The sequence below is a fragment of the Silene latifolia genome, chromosome 7 (genome assembly GCF_048544455.1).
Source record: "Silene latifolia isolate original U9 population chromosome 7, ASM4854445v1, whole genome shotgun sequence".
In the NCBI taxonomy this organism is placed as follows: domain Eukaryota; kingdom Viridiplantae; phylum Streptophyta; class Magnoliopsida; order Caryophyllales; family Caryophyllaceae; genus Silene; species Silene latifolia.
The window spans coordinates 113,394,609-113,410,450 of record NC_133532.1 but is presented as its reverse complement, the minus strand read 5'-3'; the positions used below and the strand labels follow the sequence as shown (position 1 = coordinate 113,410,450).

The window sequence follows — 15,842 nt, the reverse complement described above, 5'->3', positions numbered from 1 at the left end:
GCTATCTAAACATCTGTCACCTGCTAGGTAAACTGCTCACCATCCCCGAATGGATCACCACACTTTTGAAAACATAAAACGGAGTCAGTCAACTGTATAACCAAATTAAGCATACGCAGCGGAAACAATTACAAACAACACAATCAGCCAATACTCCAACTCCAACAATCACCAATAACTGACTACACACTAAGATGTGTAGTCCTGTCAGGTTACCCATCGCAACAGGTAATCCATACCGCTAGTGGGGGCCACAACCGTACCACCTAAGCCCCGCTCATCGCAACGAGCGAACCCAGGTCCTTAATGTGCACAACCCCCCCCCCCCCCCTGTGAAGTCACAAGGGGCAAACATGGGAATGGAACCATCTCCTGACACGGTCCCACAAGAACAACCAACCAACAAATATAATCCAATCAACCTTCATCAATTCTAATCAAAAGGTAACATGCCAACAATTAATCACACACAATTTAACCAATTACACAGCCAACTAAGTAGGGAAACCCTACCTTATTCACAATCCAATCATCCACAGCAATCAATCAGAAAGGCTCCTCTACAAACTCATCACCTATAACCACATCATACAATCAAAATCTACCTTAAACCCCCAATCGATCCAATTAGGGTTTATCAACTACAACATAACAATAATAACAAGAGTACGATGCTTACCGATAAAATCGGGGTGGACAATAGATGTAAAACCCTTCAATCTAGCCCTAGCAGTGATTAGAATGGTTGGAGAAGTTATACGTAGTTTAGGTTTTAAGAGAATGATTAAGAAACTGTTAACACGCATTTATATACTTCTCCAACTATTTTAATCAAAACCGCGAAAATTAATCCGTTAGGCCGGTTACTCGGCCAAGTACTCGATGTACTCGACCGACACGCCCAACTCGACCGAGTACAAAGACTACTCGGTCGAGTACTGACATTCCATAATCGAACCTCGGCACACCCCATAGCCTACTCGGTCGAGTACTGACATTCCATAATCGAACCTCGGCACACCCGATAGCCTACTCGGTCGAGTAAGTGCTACTCGGCCGAGTACCCCATGGTCAGAAATCCGTGGTATTACTCATGTTAATTAAATCAATGGTGATAGAAGATAAATTAGCATTACTATACCATGCCACCATTACAACCACCCCCTTCTAGCCACGACAAACCACCGGATCGTCACCCTTTATCGGACCGTCATCCCTCACCGAGTCACCGGATCAAATGTTCACCGTCACCATTAGCTCAAAGTGGTAGCGAACCGAAATCGATATCAGTGTCGCCGTTTTTTATTACCACACCATGCCACCCTTTTAGTACAACTTCATTTTCGGCAACATTTCAGCAAGGCGGCAACTGGTGGAGGAGTAGTGGAGGAAAGAGGGGAAAGGGTAATTGACCTTTCTTTGATGAAGAATTCTGGGAAATACACAAATTTTAGTTGGGGGCAAATCACACCCTTGATTTTGGGGCCATTCACGTATCATCATCTTACCTTAGTACTGAACCATCCAGTTCTTTCCAATTTCCATGTACTGGAGAGAATCTGGACTCATCCTACATAGTTAATATCATCAATAATAACCCTATGCCTATAATTCGAAACTGCGTACTTGAGGATTTTGGCAATAAACCATTAAAGTAGATGATTAGGTGAACAATCTGTTGAGTTAGATGGAATATGGTTTAACTTTGCTAGGTTAATATTTCATATAACATACATATGTATTCAAATCTCAAAATGTAATATTGTCTATCTTTCTTGCTTTCTTACACAAAAGCAGGAAGTGCTCACTACTTGACTAATAAGTCTTTCTTGTGACGGGTATATCCGTTATAAGCTTGTGACGGGTAAAGTATTATTCACTTGAGTAGATAAGACAAAAGTAAAAGTATCCAGAGAATCACAAATGTCTTGTCTTCATCTAGCTAAGTGGATTTTATTTAACCCGTCACAAACTTATAACTGATATTGCCCGACACAAATGAGAATTTGTGCTACTTGACAATGAAGACCATTCAAGCTAAGAGATTCAAACTCCGCTAGATAGGGCAAATCTATGGATCGTGTTATGCACAATGCTGATACGCAAATGGATATAAATAACAAAAAAATTGGAAAACCCAAAAACTAGTCTGTAATAAATAGAGAATGACCCAAAAATAGAGGATGACGATAGGGCGTCATCCTGTGGTACCGAATTTCAGCGCCATCATAATTAAAGAAAAAAAATGTAAATTTTCGTTTTTACGCCAAAGTTTGAAGGGTAATTATGTAACTTTATATCTATTTAATATCTATTCAATTAAAATAAAACTCCAATTACTAAATTTTATCTATATTGTTTTACACCGAAATAATTTAACCAGTACCTTACACTAAATTATTTCTTCATTATTTATTGTGCTCTTCATCTTTTTGGTTTTTCATCGATAGGGTTCATTCTTTATCGACAGGCCAACAAAGAGAAAATACAATATGATAAACCGTATAAGTTCTTAAATTATGATATACTCGTATAACAATTGATTTCTCTTAATTTGATTTGCCTTACCAATAAATCAAATACGAACTCGAGTATCCAATAAAGTGGCTATGAATCCATGATGCCCTTACTGGACGAAGATGACGCATTCGAGATTTCGAGGAGTAACAAGCTCTCGAAATTTCATGTCTAATTTGCCCTGTTCTCTTGGACTTCAAGTTGTTGAAATGAACTGAACTTATAGGAACTGAACTGAACTTATATAAGTTGAACTAAACTGAACTTATAAGAGCTGAACTTAACTGAACCTATAGAAGCTAAACTGAACTTATAAGAGCTGAACTGAACTTATATGAGTTGAACTTATAGAAGAACTAAACTTATAAAAATTTTGCGTTTTATATAAGTTTTTTTTATACAAGTACTACAATACATTATAATAAAAAATAAATTACATATTAAATTTTTTTCTAACCATCAATTTCCATATCATCATCCTCCTCGTTACTTTCATCTTCATCTTCATTTTCACTGACACCATCAAATTCATTGTTTCGCCAATTGTCTTTTACTATGCTATTTCATACCTTATACATAGCTTCCTTATGCTTTATTTCAGACATGTCTCAATCTGTTGAGATTAATGAGGTATAGGTGAAATAAGGGTAAAAATATTAATGAGATAGGTGGACTTGTGAATAAGTAACGAGTAGACGGTTAGCATAAACAAATTATAGGGGTCATTTTTTTTTTTATAATGTATTGGATAATTTTAATATTAGATTTTTTTTTGCATTGATTTAAATGAAAAGCGTACTATTTTTTTTTTCAATTTGTCAATATTAGAAAACGGGTATGAATTTGTAGTTAATATAAGTTGTATGAAATTGTCTAAACTGAGCTTATAGGAGTTGAACTGAACTGAACTTATAGGAGCTGAACTGAACTTAACTTATAAGAGCTGAACTGAACTTAACTTATAGGAATTAAACTGAACTTATAGAAATTGAATCAACTAAATCGAATCAATTTAAAAAGGCAAATAAAAGTTCAAAAGTTAATGCAGGCCTAACTACCTAATTTTCAATTTAGAAAGTCCGAACACTGAGTATATCATTATCCACCGCCTTAGCTATGAATCAACTACACATGTGCAACATTTACATGTTAAGTTCATGCTTGAACACATATCTTGTTTGTTGTGACATTCTTAAAAAAGTTGCACAATTTAATGGAAATTCTACTCGTTTTTATTTATTTATTCACTATTAACTATAATTAGTTATGCAATTTTAAATTCCAAGCTACCATTTTCTACTAATTTGGTTGAAAGTCAAATTTTAAGGGAAGGAAATGAATATATATAGCTACATAATTTATAATAATAATCCTTGTGGCGCCCAATTTAAGTACCATCGGATGATACCATCTCATTTTCCAAAATATAATTGCCTCTGATTTATATTTCATTGTCAAAACATTAAAATATTTTCAATCGCTCATCCTACTTTGCTATATATAGTTGCCGTTTTTCTATGATAGTACAATATATAAACAATACATATAAGCTACATATGAAAATTTTCACTTCCATTATTAGGCTCTGTTTAGTAAAAAAAAAAAATAATAGAAAAAGTAGTTGAAATTGAAAAGATAGTTGATAAGGTAATTGAAAATTAAAAGCTGATAAGGTAACTGATAATATAAAAATTGTTTGGCAAACTAACTGAAAAGATAGTTGATTTTGGTAAAATGACGTATAAGAATATGATAATTATTTAATAGGGTTTATAGATTGAAAAGATAAAAAATATTTCCTCCAATTCGCTATAATGTTCCTTCTTTTCCGAAAAGGATTATTCAAGTAATGTTTCCCTTTTCTTTTTTGGTAACTTTTACTCTTATTTTATTCACTCATCTCTCCTATTACCAAACCTCACACTACTCTTTTATTCTTATTTTATTACTTTCCTTATGTTTTGGTCCCACAACTCCTTATTTAACTCCTAATAATTCATCTCTCTCTTATCAACAAACCCCACATTTATCTTTTATTCATTTTTATTCATTTTTCTTAAGTATTGTGCTCATCTCAAAGGGAATTATTATGATGAATTGGAGGGAGTAGAAGATAAACTTATTTCAGATATCTGAAATCTCAAATACTACTCTAGGGTAACATTTTATTGTATGTAGCTTATTTGTTGGTTAAATAAGATACTTGTCAAACACTTGCAAAAAAAATCAGGTAACTAAAATTTGGGTCAAATAAATTATTTAGTCAAATAAGCAACATGTAATATCATGTCAAACATAACCTAAATTCTAATCCAAGGATTTCCCGATTCCTCAAAAATCTCGCATTCCTCGTACAACCCTCTCTTACTAAAACGTCTATAAGAATTCACATTCTTCATTAAGGAATCCTTTTCTATATTAAAGATTCCTTAATTCCTCTAAGAAAAATCTCGCATTAATCATCCAACCCTCTTACTAAATCGTCGGTAAGAATTCACATATTCTTCATAATACAAACCTTGATGGAGTGACCACTCGACCTTCTTAGACCATGCCCAAGCAAGGTCACCAACTGGGTCGTGACCTTGTTGGGTCATGCTAATGACGGTAATTAAGGAGTATTAAGATGATAATTTGGTGACCTTGAATAACTCAGGGTCAATTGGTGACCTTGAGTTGAGTTGGTGACCTTGTTGGTGACCGGGTAGGTGGCACTCTCCCATTGGCTGGAAACAAAAAAAAAATACAATCGTCAAAATAAAGGGAAGGTGACCTTTGGTTGAGTATGGTGACCCGATAGGTGACAGTCTCTCATTGGCTGGAAAGTGGAAAATAATTGGGTTGCTGATCTAGGTCGTGACCTTCTGCTTGGAAGGATAAAAGTGGGTCGAGATAATTAAGGTGTAATTAAGAAGAAAAATATTGGTAACCCGATTATCTCGACCTTCTGCTTGGAGATGGTCTTACTAAATCGTCGGTAAGAATTCACATATTCTTCATAATACAAACCTTGATGGAGTGACCACTCGACACTAAATCATCTACTTGTGAGCAATTATCTAAAATTCGTACAACGTACTAAATATACCAATAGTAGACTACTCGTCAGTCGTCCCCAAGGAGGCAACCCAGCAAGGACCATACACAAAAACGTAGGTACGAACATTTGACGTAGAGCTTAAAACAACCGTAGGGGGCACTTTCCTAGTCCTAGACTCAGAGGGTAGTGTACACCCCTATTCATCAAATTGAGACCAACAAAAGTAGGGTACTGTCTTTATTTCCTAGTCCTACTGGCAATTTGCTGTGCTTACTGTCCCCCCTCCCCAAGAATTTGGATCCTCTCCATTACTTTCTCTCTATTACTTTTCTAATACACTCTTATTCTAATATATTTTCTCTTTTCACTCATTTAAACATTACTTTTATGAAATAATTACAACCATTAGATCGTACCAAGATTTAATCTGGACCGTTTAAAAATAATGGAGATCCATTTCTTTTAGGTAATGGAGAGAATTCGGAGCGCTCCCCAAGTAGCTCAAATTACTATACTCGCTTCATCCCTATTAATTCCGTACGTTTTGATATTTGGGATTTGATTTAAGAACTAGGTTTCTGATCTCACGGGTTTATCTATTTTAATTTTGTTATTTTTATCGTATTGTTTATATTTGTCCGAACAATTAGTTAATCCATTTAAAAAATGTAGTTTTGAAATACATAAAATTTCGTTAGTTAACGCCTTATTTCTTTGACAACTAAACTATATATTGTACTTTAGTTGTTGTTTTGATTAATATACTAATAACATGTGGTTTTAAAAAACAAAAAAAATACATTTAAGTCATCAATGAGTTCAACAATTCATGGCACCCATGTAAAAAAATTTAAATGGTTAATGCTGCCTTTTAATTAGATTGTATAGATTTTGTACTAAAATTTCTATGTGAAAGTTTGAACGTCTCTTTGTCATTTAGAATAAATAAGTTAGTAAGTGAAGATGAAATGCCAAATTAATGCATAATGTTGAATTATACTCCCTCCCATTCAAAATAAACCTCCCTATTTCCTTTTTCGTCAATTCACAATAACCTCCCTATTTCCTTTTTTGGTAAGTGTTTGTGTGGTCCAAATTTAATTGTATGGTGGGGTAGTGTATTTGTATGGTTCAAATTTAATTATATGGTGGGGTAGTGTGTTTCCTTAATATTTGTGCCAAAATGAAATGGGAGGTTTATTGTGAATGGGAGGGAGTATTTTTTTATAGTAACATAGTTAGGAAGTTTAGTAAATGCTAGTTTTAGTATATCATCTATATCAATTTGTCAAAAATCCTAAAATTTAAATTTTTGCATAAATGATAAAATGAGTTAAATATATAGTAGCCTACTACAAATTTCATTGTAATCTCATTATATTATTTGTATATATACATTAGATAGATAATATGACATGTACGCATAAATATTAGATAATAATTTACATTTATCCATTATTCATGTCAATAGGATTTTTTTGTCTAACTTGTTAATAAGAGTGAGATTCTCGCAATCCAATTTCATTCTATGAGAGCTATTATTCAAAGGAAAAATGATGAATAAAAAAACAACACATACTCAAATAAAACATACTTTTGAAAGTTTCTGAAATTCTAAAAAAAAATTATAAACCTAAAAACAACTAGTCATTCATATTCAATTTGTGTTGTCAATCTTGTAGTTAGTTTATAATATAGTATTGAGTGAAATGGAGGAAGTATTTATTTATGCAATTCTAGTATCTTATTCTTCTTCTTTCTCCAATGAAATATCCCTACAAAAACAAAAAAACAAAACCACTGAGTGATTAATAACAAACAAAATGGTGGAATTTGATTTATGTAATATTAACCTTATCGTTATTAATTTATGTTTTTCCGTAAATAATGAAAAAAAGAGGGCATTGAATCATAAAGATGTTAGTGTATTTACCTTTGAATAGCACAACTCCACAAATCTTGATAGCCCCTAAATGGAACAAAACAACATATACGAGAAGATTAAAAATGTGAAGAGTACTTCATAACCAATGGAACTTAAAAATAAATAAATAATTAATTAATTTAAAACCTTAATACACTTACCTTGATGCTGATAAAATGATAAGAAAGATTATGGACACATATTTATAATTCTTTTGGCGATGGGGGCAAAAAGATATTGGCTTATTTTGGCTCACAAATGTTGTTTTCCATCAAACATTCATAGCAAAATGAGGATGCGTTTTATGACTTTTGGCGTCTTTTTTTAATATTATCAAATTTAATATATACATAAATATGTAGCAAAGTTTTATGACTTTTGAGCATTCTTTTTCATTATTAGCATTTTAATATAGACATAAATATAGAGTAAGGAGAAATGAAATGTAAAAGGTTTGTTTTTTTTTTTTTTTTGCAAAATTCACATTGCATGAGAATTGTTTAGGGGGTTATCTTACGAAACTAAAAGATGACAGATATTTTGCCTTGTTTTTTATTTATAAATAATATTTACAGATTTATATATGTATCCGATTAATAAAATTGAGCAAGTTTATTGCAATAAAATTTAAGAGGAAATTGCACATATAAACAGTTTAAATATAGAGTGATGTAAATTTTTATTTGTCCTTTAACCTATTTTAGTTTGAAAAATTAAAAGATCAATGTTTAATGTTAATTATTTTATTATTTGCTCTTAATCTTACAAATTCTGTATTATTTTATAAACGGCGTAAAATTAGAATTATGTGATATTTGTCCGTTGCTTAGAATATTCTAACAATAAAGTAGAAATTTAAAATTTAGTATGAATTTTATTTAATTTTTAATTGTTGTTTAATTTATCTAGAAATTAAAAATGGCAAATTTTAATGTTTGTTATGCTATTTGCATTTAATGTTTTAGATTTTTCTTTGTCTAACAAATTTTATCATCCATAAAAAATATATAAAAAATTGAGGATATTTTTTTATGACTTTTGAACATCCTTTTTCATTATTATCAAATTTAATATAGGCATAAATATGGAGCAAAGTTCATGACTTTTGAGCATCATTTTTTTTCATTATTATGACATAAATATTATAATAAATATGTGTGTTTATTATGTTCTAAATTCTACATAAATATAATCTTTTTTGTGAGACCATTCTTTTGTATGACCCCAATATTTTCTCAATTTTTAAGTCACAAATACTTAAACTATTTTTAAGTTGATCCAAAAAATTTGTAAATATTACTTTGTAGGGTAATTTAGTTACTTGTAATGGTCTCATTCAAAATAAACAGTTTATTTTAGAAATAGTCAAAGTTTCGGTGTTCATGTGGCATTTTTTATATTATAGAAAATTATTTATAGATATACATACACCTCCCCAAATATGCTTTTACTTTTTTTTTTGGTGGGCACTAACTCAGTTATCATTCAATGTGTGTTTTTGTAGTAAGAATTATCCGTCAAGACGTCAATATTGTATTGTAATTTGTCACTAAGCAAATATTATATAATCAAATACAAAATACAAATTAATTGTAAAAATGGCTCATGGAATAAAATTTAATGTTTTATGTAGTCTTTTAAACTATATTGTATAGATTGATAATATGTGGATTATGATATTGCGCCATGTCACATTTAATTTGCCATGTCACATTTATTTTTGCCTTGTCACATTAGCCTTTTAATTAGATTATATAGATAGATATAGATATACTCTGGTATAACTAAACCCGATAAAATTAACCCGATCGAAAAAGGCTGACCCGAGAATTAAAATTGACCAGAATTACAACACTCGAGTGTGACCCAACCCGAATTGATCTGAACCGGCCCGAAAATAACCCGAGCTTTCTTGATCCGTAACTGATACGACCCAAAATGACTAGATCCGAAAGCAACCAACCCGAAAATGACCCGACAAAACATAATTTTAATTGACCCAAAAAGACTTGAAATGACCTTTCCTATCTTAATCATTGGCCCGAGAATGACCGAACCCGAAATAACCCGATCCACTTGACCCGAAAATGAACCGAAAAATATATCGAAACAAACCCGAAACGCGAAATTACCCAACCCAATCCGAATTAACCCGGAAAAAAATGAGAAACTCGAACTAACCTGACCCGACTGACCCGTTACCAATCATCATACCCTTATTCTTTGTGAAAAAAATAAACGGGACATTTTCAAAGAATTAGAGGAAATATAAATGTATAACTGTATTAAGATTTACACATTAAGGGAGACCTACCGAGAAACAAGACAATCTAAACCCTGAGCAAGCTATTGTTTCACTTTTTCTATAGTATGATCTACTCCCTCCTATTCAGAATAACTGTCCCATTTGTCATTTTCGTCTATTCACATAACTGTCCCATTTGCCATATTTGGACATGTTTTTTGACTTTCCTACCCTTGACTCTTTTCTTTATTTACCACTCCAACCACCCCTAAATCATCATATTCATTAGTTTTCATTATTTCACTCTTATATTTTTACCCATATACAATATTTTTCATTATTTTAACTCCATTCCTTAATTTTTGTGTCATTGTCCAAATGGGACAGTTATTCCGAATAGGAGGGAGTATGTCGTAATTCGTAACTAGATCCGGCAAAATTGACCTTACCTGAATAATCTAGCTCGAAACTTGAATTCAAGACCCGAGCTTGACCCGACCCCAAATTAACCTGGTGCTAAATGTTTATTGTTACACACTAGTTATTTTTCACAAGTAACTTGATAATAATTACCCGAAATAAAACCCAACCCAAAATAATACCCGACCCAAATACGACCGATTAAGGCCTGTTTTTCTCGGCTTATTTTCACCATTTCGATTCAACTTTACTCTATTGATTGATTGAGCTCGATTGATTCGATTCACTCCATTGATTCGATTGATTGATTCAACTTCATTCATCGATTTGATTGATTCAGCAAACTCCATTAAATTCAGTTCATTTTAGCTTTACTAATTTAAATAATAGTTATTATTAATTTTGTTAACAATAATACTATTTTTTTAATATTAATATTATTTATTATAATTATAATTATAATTAATAATATTGTTAATAATTTGTTTATTTATTTATTTATTTATTTATTATTACTATTATTATTATTATTATTATTATTATTATTATTATTATGATGATGATGATGAATATTATTATTAAAATGAATAATAATGTTATTAATGTTAATGTTAATGTTATTGTTGTTGTTGTTGTTGTTGTTGTTGTTGTTGTTGTTGTTGTTGTTGTTGTTGTTGTTGTTGTTGTTGTTGTTGTTGTTGTTGTTGATATTATTATTATTATTATTATTATTATTTTTTTTTTTATTTTTTTATTATGGGATGCGCGCAGCTTTCATTAAAATAAAAATAAAAGTTTACATGAAATTGGTGAGGAGCCGAGAAACAATCTGGGCCCCCACACCCTTAGCAATTGCAAAGCTAAGTCTAGTAAAAATGTAAGCGGCTACCCGAGCCCCCGCATCCTGAGATACCGAGAATTTCTGGATCCGCTTGAGCAAGGCAACAGCATCCGAACCCAGCTCCCCAAGTGAAGAGAAAGAGAAAGGTAGGAAACCATAACCCGCTACCGCGCACAAATCTCCATACTTAGCACACTTTCGCTGAGCAGCATCAGTGACAACTCGGCCCGGCACAAAATCTGCCAACCCAGTGTGAGTCAAAGGTGAAGAACCTGTCAGGTCGACGCACACATCACGCCCCATGTCCCAAGAATAAATCAATAAATCCACAGGACGAAGAGAGCCACCATGCCCATCAACCAAACCGATATCAACCTCCTTCCCCGCAGTAATACCAGATCTATAGCAGATGTCGAAAAGAGTGTCCCGGACAAGGTTATGCCGATGTTTAACATTATTATTATTATTATTGTCGTTGTTATTATAATTATTATTGGTATTATTATTAAAATTCATAACATTTATTGGTATTATTATTAAAATTCATAACATTTATTATTAATATTATTAATGAGGCACACCGAACCGACTAAGGCAAGTGGTCTTACAAGTCAACACGCTTGCCAACATGGTTACAAATTCGCTTGGTACCCTACGAATCACAAATCGTTAAAAGTGAATTCTATCAAGTTGATTACTGAAAATACATGTAACACATTTTCTATAAGCGAATCGCGAATCGGTAAGGCGTATTCATAGCGAATATGGTAACCGTGCTTGCCAAACCATCATTTGAGGTACACATAAAACCTATAAATATCTCACTATTCACCAATCAATGGTAAAAACTTCTCACCAACAACTTTCTCTCTCTAAAAGTAAGACTACTCGAGCTACTACAAGAGGGCACATAGACCTTAGCTTCAAGCAAGGTCCCGACTATCCATCATTACCGTAAGGCATCAGAGAAGAACCTTTTGCATACCCTCTGAGGCCTTTGTTACGCGTGAAAGATCCATCCGAAGAGTGCAAGCATAGGCTCGAGATGCCATATGAGAGTAGGGCGTTGACTCGACCTGAATTCGAGCAACGCTTACTTGAGTGTTTTTATTCTAAACAATTATTTTACTAATATCATTATTAATATGACCTTATTATTTATTATTGTTATTAAAAATATTATTAGTAGAAAAATACTATTTTTTCGTTATTATAATTTATGATTATTCATATATAATATTATAATTTTTTTCTTATAAATATTAATTTTAGTATTACTATTATACTATGAATATGAATATATTATAGTTGATAATAACCATAATATTGAATACTATTATTATTATTAATATGATTATTTCAAATTAATTCAAATTTCAATTGCTTTTTATTCGATTCATTAATTTCACCAACTCTATTGATTCGATTGATTCATTCATTCAGATTCGATTAGCTCCATTCAATTCAATTGATTGATTGATTCATTTCTAAAAAGCGGAAAGAAGCGCCTAACTGATTTACCAGGTCTAATCGTGGTCTTTCACTGTGTGTGGAAAGTAAACGTAAAAAATGGTCGACTGAGAGAGGACTGTAAACTTTAGTGTGTTGATTGCGGTATCAAATCTTCGTCCCCACAAAATAACACTAGTCCCACCTCTATAAATTCCTTATCAGTACCGTCTTTCTCACCACACCCACACACCATCTTTCAATTATTTGTGCCTCTCTCCCTTGCATTTTTACCACATTCTAAAGTGCACATAAGGTGTTTGATATTTTGCCTGAGAGAAAAAGATATTATTTTGAGCCAGGGAAGTGAAGATTTGGGATTTAGAGCTCAAAGGGTAGGTGAAAATGGCGGTTAAAAGACCAAAAATTGTTATAATTGGTGCAGGAATGGCAGGGGTAACAGCTGCCCATAAGCTGTATACAGCAGTAGGGACAAAAGAGTCATTTGAGTTGTGTGTTGTTGAAGGTGGGCAGAGAATTGGTGGTAGGATTAACACTAGAGAGTTTGTGGGTGATAGAATTGAGATGGGTGCCACGTGGATTCATGGGATTGGTGGGAGTCCAGTGTATGAGATTGCTCAAAAGATCAAATCTTTGGAGTCTGAGAAGCCATGGGAATGTATGGATGGGTTGCATGAGGAGAGACTTTCAATGGCTGAGACCAGAACTGAAGGTGGGTTTGTGGTTAATCCTGCTATTGTTGAGCCCATTTCATCGCTTTTCGATAATTTGATGAGTTTTGCTCAAGGGAAGAGTGAGAATGGTGTTGTTGGCGGGTCGGAAATGAGCAGCATTGGTTCATTTCTTAAGCTTGGGCTTGAGAAATATCTAGGGTCTAAAGAAAATGGTGAGGATGTTACAGTTTGTGGAAATTGGAGCAGGAAAATGTTGGAAGAAGCAGTTTTTGCTGTGTATGAGAATACCCAGAGAACTTATACTGGTGCTGGTGATCTGTTCAATCTTGATTACGCTGCTGAAAGCGAGTATCGGATGTTTCCAGGAGACGAAATCACGATCCCTCGAGGTTATTTAACCATTGTTGAGGCTTTGGCATCGGTTTTACCCCCTGGATTGATTCAATTGGGAAGGAAAGTGGTCAAAATTGAATGGCAGCAAAATGGGGATCAATTTGTAGGATCTGAAAATGGTAATCATAGTATTGGTGATAGTTACAGGCCAGTGAAATTGCATTTCAGTGATGGGTCAATAATGCTAGCTGATCATGTAATTGTGACGGTTTCATTAGGAGTCCTAAAGGCTACAATTTGTGATGAACTTGGAGGGTTATTTAGCCCTTCACTTCCTTCTTTGAAAAAAGAGGCAATTTCTAGACTCGGGTTTGGTGTCGTAAACAAGTTGTTCCTAGAGTTAAGCACACCCAACAATCAAGATCAAAATGGGGGTCAAGGTATTGATTGTAAGTTCCCTTTTATGCAAATGGCATTTCATAGGTCGGATTCCAAGTTTAAGGATAGGAAGATCCCATGGTGGATGAGAAGAACAGCCTCTATATACCCAATTCACAGCAATTCTAGTGTCTTGCTATCTTGGTTTGCAGGGAAAGAAGCTCTAGAGCTCGAATCTCTTGATGATGAGGCAATAATCGAGGGAGTTTCAACGACTGTCTCAAGCTTTGTCTCAAAGTTGAGCAACCATTCCCATGATGAATGCAATGGCAATGGGGCGTTAAGTCAGTCGAATTTCGAGTTCAAAAGGGTTTTGAGGAGTAAATGGGGAACTGATCCCTTATTCCTAGGGTCATATAGCTATGTTTCAGTGCGATCTAGTGGCGACGATTTCGATACCTTGGCTCAACCATTGCCAATGCCTGAGGAATGTGGGTTACACCCTCTTCAAATACTATTTGCAGGCGAAGCGACACATCGAACCCATTACTCCACAACTCATGGTGCTTATTACAGTGGTCTAAGAGAAGCTAACAGGCTTCTTCAGCAGTACAATTTGGTTGTTTAGTCCTCAAAATTCCATTTGCAATGTTGCTGCTACAAGTTGAGAATTCCTAATGTACTAGTAGATTTGTTCATTATTGTTTGTATAATTAGACAACTCAAGAACTCATTTTCCTTTTATTTATTTTTATCTAAGAAATTTTGTTGGGATTTGTCCCCTTTATTATGTACACTTTGTTTAGGGAGACACCGACACGTAAAACACGCTCGACAACAAGCGGAGGTGCGAGTGTGGCGCGTGTAGGGCACGATATCGTGGTAGAGTGTATTTTTCCTTAGCTATGTAAGTTTCCTTTGTTTATTATGTTCATTGTGATGACACTTTATCTTTATTTATTAGGGCTAGGAAGATATGAAAATGACTAAAGATTAAAAAGCAATTTAGAGTTGTTTAAACCTATCTTAATTGGTAAGCTACTTTGATTGTAGGTATTTTAGTCTCTTGCTCTTTAAAGCAAAAGACCTAAGATTTTATTTGGACCACAAGATTTGTAAGGTGGACCAGATTCCAACATTAATTTAATTAGGAGCCAAAGTATTAGTGATTGTTATAACAATGACACTTTGAATAAGATTTTGAAAAGTGAGAAACAAGCAAGATTGATTGCCTCTATAAAGGCCATACAAATATAACACAATGAACCAAGATTGCGAGCTCTCAACATCAGTCGATTCGTATAGAAGATATTTTAACTTAGTGGTTAAGAAGGAGGCTTAAAGGACAATTAGGCCCTGTTTTTTTGGGCTTAAAATCATTCTTTTAAGTTTAGTTCAGTTTTTGTTCCTATAAATTCAATTCAGTTCAGTTCTTATGAGTTCATTTCAGTTCCTATAAGTTCAATTCAGTTCAACTCTTATAAGTTCAGTTCAGCACCAATAAGTTCAGTTCTTATAAGTTCAGTTCAACTCTTATAAATTCAGTTTAAACAAGTTCATACAACTTAGATTAACTATAAATTCATACCCGTTTTCTAATATTGACGAATTGAAAAAAATAGTACTTCCTCCATTCCAATCATTTCTATACATTTGTTAAATATATGTAAGTTATATTTTAATTAAATGTATAGAACTGATTGGAATGAAGGAAGTACGTTTTTCATTTATATCAATGCAAAAAAAAAAACCATATTAAAATTATCCTATACACATTATTCATAAAAAAACAAAACGACCCTTATAATTTGTTTAGCTAAACTGCCTACTCATTAGTTATACACAAGTTCACCTATCTCATTAATATTTTTATCCTTAATTCACATATACCTCATTAATCTCAACAGATTCAGACATGTTTGGAACGAAGCGTAAGGAAGCTATGTGTAAAAGACATTTGGCGAGACAATGGATTCGATGATGTCAGTGAAATGAAGATG

General features: G+C 33.2%; 1 protein-coding gene across 1 annotated transcript; it reads left to right on the top strand.

The window, feature by feature from the left end:
- The first annotated feature begins 12,531 nt into the window (after window positions 1-12,531).
- Window positions 12,532-14,787, top strand: LOC141592571 (putative polyamine oxidase 5). Its single transcript, XM_074413303.1, has one exon. The coding sequence runs from the start codon at window positions 12,842-12,844 to the stop codon at window positions 14,468-14,470; it is 1,629 nt and encodes a 542-aa protein (XP_074269404.1). The 5' UTR covers window positions 12,532-12,841; the 3' UTR covers window positions 14,471-14,787.
- The last annotated feature ends 1,055 nt before the right edge of the window (window positions 14,788-15,842 follow it).

Coding starts and splice junctions, on each gene's coding strand:
- LOC141592571 (XM_074413303.1), top strand. CDS start 12,842: ATGGCGGTTAAAAGACCAAAAATTGTTATAATTGGTGCAGGAATGGCA.